The 6,544-nt window shown below is 38.4% G+C and overlaps 1 protein-coding gene across 1 annotated transcript in view; it reads right to left on the bottom strand.

The window, feature by feature from the left end:
• Positions 1–1,835: 1,835 nt before the first annotated feature.
• The window catches only part of Ints2 (integrator complex subunit 2), a 52,736-nt gene continuing 48,027 nt past the window's right edge, over positions 1,836–6,544 (bottom strand). The window contains 2 exon segments of the mRNA XM_050119515.1: positions 1,836–3,951; positions 4,061–4,237. Coding sequence (XP_049975472.1) covers positions 3,782–3,951; positions 4,061–4,237 — 347 coding nt within the window. The 3' untranslated portion in view covers positions 1,836–3,781.

Below are 6,544 nucleotides of genomic sequence, written 5' to 3'. Positions count from 1 at the left end.
TCTGTAACACCCAATGGGAGCCTGCGAAATAAGAAGAGCCCTAAAGTACTTGGCGGCACCGGAAGGCGATCGTCTCTACGAGAAATACTGGAACAGATCGTGCAGGTTTGCTTGAAAGAAAACTTGTGCCACTTTTGATTTGACCTAGACCGTCAGTTCTCTGATGACTGGAAGACTAAGTTGCAAGGGTCGGCGGCCAATGAAAAGGAAACATTTGTTCCTCAGTTGTCTTAGCACTCGAGTAAATTCTCCAAGGTTACAGCATCTAACGACGGGGGCGGGCGGAAGGGGAAGCAAACTGCGAGAATTGCCACAACTCTGCCAAAATAAGTAAGGTCACATGGCATCTGGTACAGTATTCCGTGATATTCAAGGCTTTCTCGGTTATTAGAATCTGCGGTGGATAATCTCTTCAGATCACATCGACCTAACACTTAAGGCTTACGGACTTAACATACCATTTTATTCCTTGCCAAGAGGTACAATTTCTTGAAATCATGCCCTTGAGAAGTTAATCTTTTGGCCACTAGATGTTTTAATATTATATTTTTTTATTATATATATCATTACATATTGTTATTTGTAGCCTAAACTTGATTCAACTACTAGTGTCCCCCAAAAGGCAAAGCCGTGAGATTGTTCTCGAGGAGCAAGAGAAGTTTTTCATCTTCCTAAAATGATAAAATTTGTGATCGTAAAATATAAATGTACCTTTGACCTAGTAACTGAAAGTGATAATTCCTGTTGGCAAGTGTCTCTTTGTAACACTAAAAAATTATATAGTCCTTAGTCTAGTAGAGAGTTCTGATTTATCAGTTCAATAGATGAATAAATCATATCAATAAAATGATAAGAAAAAATGAAATTGCTTCCAAGAAAAAAAATGCATTGTGAAATTGTTTTAAAAAGCAGACTTCCGGAGCTGAAGAGGTAGGTCAGTGGTTAAGAGCATGCGCTGCCCGTAAAAAGGGCCCAGGTTTGATTCCTAGCACCCATATGGTGGCTCACAACCATCTCTAACTCCAGGTCTTAGGGTTCCACAGACTTCTTCTGGCACTGTATAGACATACACATAAAAAGAAACCTTAAAAAAATAAACTAAAACAAAAAAAGCCGATTCCAACTTGTGTTAGGCATGAAGTAGTATGATAGTACGTATGTCAAAGACGGAGTGATTCACTCTTAGAATAATGAGCTAAGAAGAGTTTACGAAACCCTCCAGATTGCTACCTTCTTCTCCTTGGTTTTTCTTTGTTGGTGCTGCAGAACATCAAACACAGGGTTTACACGTGCGCAGCAAATGTCTGAGCAGTGATCTACATGCCCAATCCTCCTAATCTTTTCTTCTTTTTCTGAAACAGGGTCCTTTCTATGTAGCCCTAGCTGGCCTAGAGATCCCAATGTAGACCAGGCTTACCTTGAACTCACAGAGGTCCTCCACGCCTCTGCCTCCCAAGTGCTGGGATTAAAAGCACTTGGTGCCTTGCCCAGCTAAACGGGTTTTCTTTTCTTTTTTTTCTCTTTCTGTCCTTAGTTCTTCCTTTCTCTCTCCTGCTTCTCCTCCCTCCCACCCCCTTCTCTCTCTGGAGACTATGTATTCCTGCCTCTCAGGTGCTGAGATTAAAGGTGTGCACCACTTACCCTGACCTTCCCAGCTGTTAAAGACTCACTTTCCTCAAGTGAACTCCTGAGACTTTACTGACTCCCAGCATTTACTGTCCTGTCCTATGGCATGTGTGGCCTTACAGAAAGAGATACATTAAAGCCCTGGACACAGGCAGTCCTAGCACCTAAGTCTCCCCTGATCCACTTTTACATTTGTGGAATAAAACACAAAAACTAGTTTGTTGATAAAGAATGAATATTTATAAATCAATATTCAAAATAGTTGCATACATCTGTTTTGACTTCAATAAAAAAATCACATTGTGACAAAGTTTATAATGTTAACTTAAGATACGTGAATATTAACATTTACTAATATTATTTACACACTTTATTTACATCATCGACAAACTGGATGAAAAAGAGCCTATGTTATTACTTTAACACAGTAGGTTATGACCAGTCTTTGAAAATTGATCCACTGCATTTCATTACAAAACATACTTCGAACGTTTTTGAATTCCTAAAGGATTCTACTATTCACACAAAACATTCCAGAAAGGCCTCATTTAAAAACAAAATAGGAGCAGTTGTATTTAATCTTAAGAGACTACAAAACTGCATTAAAAAATATGAAAAATTTTATGGTATATCATTAAAGCATATTCTTTTACTCTTCACATCAAAATTACTTAATTGAACATTAAGCATCTAATAAAAAATTATATATATGCCATCATGCATGATACTATGCACTTCATGATTGGAAACGGCTATAAGCGGTTTTTATAGAACACCTTCATGAGGTAGGGTCAGGAGCAGCAGATGGAACGAGATGTGCCTATGTGCTAGTGGAGAGGGTGAAGAGAAACTGCTCATTGGAAAGACAAACTTTCCTTTTAGCTTCCTACCTTCTTTAATGAGAAGTCTGTTTTGAGTGGGGTGGCAAATGGCTGAGGTATTTCTTAGAGAGCAAAGAAGTACCTTCTACACTGGCTACTTAATTTTTAAAAATGATTATGGTTATCTGAATGCATCTACTTAATCATGAAGTTCCCAACAGAGGACTGCAAACATCAGCAACACAGTATTTTCCACATTATAATTTTTCCTGAGGTTCAAACACTGTATTTTCTTACTCAAAGATCTCCTCAAAGTAAAATATGAGTTATAATCTTGATCATGAACCAAGAGCTCTATTGGGGTTTATTGCTCTAAAATTCATTTGCTATATCTTTGCTCCTCTGAGAATTAGATAATACAGTATTACAAAAATAAATTTAAAAAAGAATAAATGAAATTCGCTTTCAGGTTATTCTTTGCACAAAGATGTTTTCTGTAACTACTTTACAATCAATATCTTAAAATTTCAAATTATTCAAGTATCTCTTTAAACATATGGCTTCATATATTAGGAAAAATTGAAGCAGACATGTAAAATCTTTTTATCTTCATCTATAACTCCAAGGCAGTCATTTACTTGTTTTCTTGTTTTGTTTGTTTGTTTTTGACAGGGTTTCTTTATGTAGCTCTGGCTGTCCTAGAACTCACTATATAGACCAGCCTGGCCTCAAAAACAGAGATCCACCTGCCTCTGCCTTTCTCCCTAGGGCTAGGATCTAAAGGCAAGTGGTAACCTGCCTTTTTTAAAGCCTTCTTACTACTGTTTCTAACAAACTAGAATTCCCACCTGCATTACTGTTTCTTGTATTACAAGTCTGAGATTTTTGTGTAGTTAACTGGTAATTTTTCCTGAATTACTCCTTCCCCACATCCCTCTTTTTCCATCCTCTCCTTCCCGCTTTGTGGGGAACTGTTAAAAACTCACAGATACGAGGGATATCCACAGGCTCATTTTTGTAAGAAATTAAACGTCTGGCAATCTTTTTTCACAAGCTAAGTGCATGGCCCAATCCCGTTCTAGAAACGGGTTTCTTAAAGTATTCCCAATGGAAAAGTTCAGCTGCTATAATATAAACCATCAGAGCAGATCCACAGATATGCCCATCAAACATAAGCAAGTATAATCCTCAGGGTTCTAAATTATACTCGTGTTGAATGGAACCATCTCTGCAGTTTCAAGACCTCACTGTTTCCAGCCCATTTAGAGCTGTCATAAAGGCCAGGTTCCTGTCGGGGATATGCAGCAAACAGCTTCATTTGTTTATTTTTTTTTTCAAATTCCACTAACGCTCATGTTTATTATTTCAATTATTGTGCTTTCAATACAATGACAGAGCTGGACATCGGGATCCATGCTTCCAGTGTCCCTGGATCCATTTTTGTAAGATGGTTCTTTACAGATTGGAGACCATCCTCTTGGTTTCTCCTTTATTTGTTGAAGACCTACAAAATAAGGGGAAGGGGAGATAATTAAAGCAAGATATTCTGAAATGAATATAGTATTGTTTGAAACATTACAAAGTGAAAAAACTGAAAATGAGGTACCACTTACGTGTGATGATGGGATCAATGTCTCTAGTCTGAGTGGCAACATCGGAGGCACACACTTGGCCTATTTGAATCAGCAAAGACATAATATCCTCATACAGTGGAGGGAATGCTCGACAAAAGGAGACCAGACTAGGAAGAGTCGGCATGAAGAAAGCATACCGCTTAGCCTGTGTTAGGACTGTTGAGAAGAAATGAAACACAACTGTTTGTTTTACACAGATATAAACAACACAGACATCCTACAGAACAAACTAATACTGTTTTTGTGCGGGGAAACTCGGTCTTATAGGATGCTGCCCACCCTGGCTGTAACAACCCTACTCTGCTAATCAGTCATCACCCATCTTCTTATGTCCCACCACTGCACTAAGGACACTGCTTTCATAACTTCACTTAGTTCTCGGATCACAACAGTAGTGCAGATGAGAGAAGGTTAAGCAAACTTTAGAGAAGTTATAAAGGTTATTTAAGGCCCAATTTAGGGGCACGCTTTTCAAAGATCCCGGCACTCGGGAGGTAGAGGCAGGCGGATCTCTGTGAGTTCGAGGCCAGCCTGATCTACACGAGCTAGTTCCAGGACAGGAACCAAAAACTACGGAGAAACCCTGTCTCGAAAAATCAATTAAAAAAAATATATATGTATAAATTATTATTTTTTTTCTTTTTTGTTTTTTGAGACAGGGTTTCTCTGTAGCTTTGGAGCCTGTCTTGGAACTAGCTCTTGTAGACCAGGCTGGTCTCGAACTCACAGAAATCTGCCTGCCTCTGCCTCCTGAGTGCTGGGATTAAAGGCATGCACCATCACGGCCTGGCTGAACTCTTAACCACTATAAATTATTATAACATGAGATGAAAATAATAGAAAGGGTTGGGGAAGTCAGGTGGTAGTGGTGCACACCTTTAATCCCAGCACTTGGGAGGCAGAGGCAGGCGGATCTCTGTGAGTTCGAGGCCAGCCTGGTCTATAAAAGCTAGTTCCAGGACAGGCTAAAAAGCTACAGAGAAACCCTGTCTGGGGGGGAAAAAAAAAAAAGACTGGGGAATAGAGTTGGAAATAGTATTTTAAGGTATGGGGAATAGGGTTGGGAAATATTATTTTAAGGTATATTACTTTATTTTATGTTGCATTTGTTTAACTCTGTGAAGCTGTGTTGCTGTGCCTGTCTAAAACTCCTGATGGTCTAATGAACAGCTCAACTGCCATAGCAAGGCAGGAAAAAGAAATAGGTGGGGCTGCCAGGCAGCGAGGAGAAATGTGAGGAGAAATGTGGGGAAGAGAGGAACTGGAAAGAATAGAGGAGGAAGGAGGACATCAGAGGTCAGTCACCCAGCCACCCAGCTACACAGCCACATACAGATTAAGAAGGAAAGAAAAGGTAGTAGACAGGAATAGAGAAAGATTAAGGCCCAAGGACAAAAATAGATGGAATAATTTAAGTTAAGAAAAGATGGCCAGAAACAAGTCAAGCTAAGGCTGGGCATTCCTAACTAAGAATAAGCCTCCGTGTGTGATTTATTTGTGGGCTGGATGGTAGGCCCCTTCAAAAGTCAAAAGAGTAAAATTCACACAACAGAAAGAAAATGAAGAAGCTATTATGAAACACTTGAACATTGAGAAGTATAATCTTTTAAAGGAGTGAATGTATTCATATATATACATATAATTTTTTTAAAATGTGTAGCCTAGGCCAGCCTCCAACTCGTGATCCTCCTGCCTCTACCTCCTTCAGCAAATCCTACCGGCGTGCGCCACCACAACCAGCATCATATATTTTTTAAATAATTTATTTTTATACCATTTTACTCTAGAAACCAGAAGTGGTTAAAATATAGGATAAGGCCTAGTGGGAGTGACTCATGCCTTTAATCTCAGCACTCAGGAGGCAGAAGCAGGGGAATCTCTGTGAGTTTGAGGCTAGCCTAGTCTACAAAGTGAATTCCAGGACAGCCAAAGTTATTACACAGAGAAACCCTGTCTTGAAAAAAAAATATATATATATATAAAATAAAATTTCACATTCATTTTATATAAATGGTAAGTTGTGGAATTTAAGGAAATAGCTACTCTATTTATGACTTTTTTGTTTTGTTTTGAGATGGGGTTTCTCTATGTAGCCCTGGCTGTCCTGGAATTCCCTATATAAACCTCTGCTTTCTGAGTGCTGGGATTAAAGGGGTAAGCCATCACTGCCTGGTTATTTATAACATTTTCAAATATTTTTCTTCTGGAATTGAGCACACTTAGTAATTTCTAATTTGTGTTTTAATTCTACATATTTTATTTTAATTTATTAAAATGTATTATAACATTTATATGCATATATATACATATAAGCATGTCTACCTATACTTCCACACTATAAATCATATTTTTAAGTATAAAATTTTTAAAAGAATAGTAATTCAAAGGATGACACAAGGTAAAATAACAGCCACATATACTGTGTCACACTGAGTCATAAAAACACCAAAGAGAGCTGGGCGG

The sequence above is a fragment of the Alexandromys fortis genome, unplaced genomic scaffold, assembly GCF_014885135.2.
Source record: "Alexandromys fortis isolate MF-2015 unplaced genomic scaffold, M_Fortis_MF-2015_v1.1 scaffold_173, whole genome shotgun sequence".
NCBI lineage: Eukaryota > Metazoa > Chordata > Mammalia > Rodentia > Cricetidae > Alexandromys > Alexandromys fortis.
This window is presented reverse-complemented; position numbering and strand designations above follow the sequence as displayed.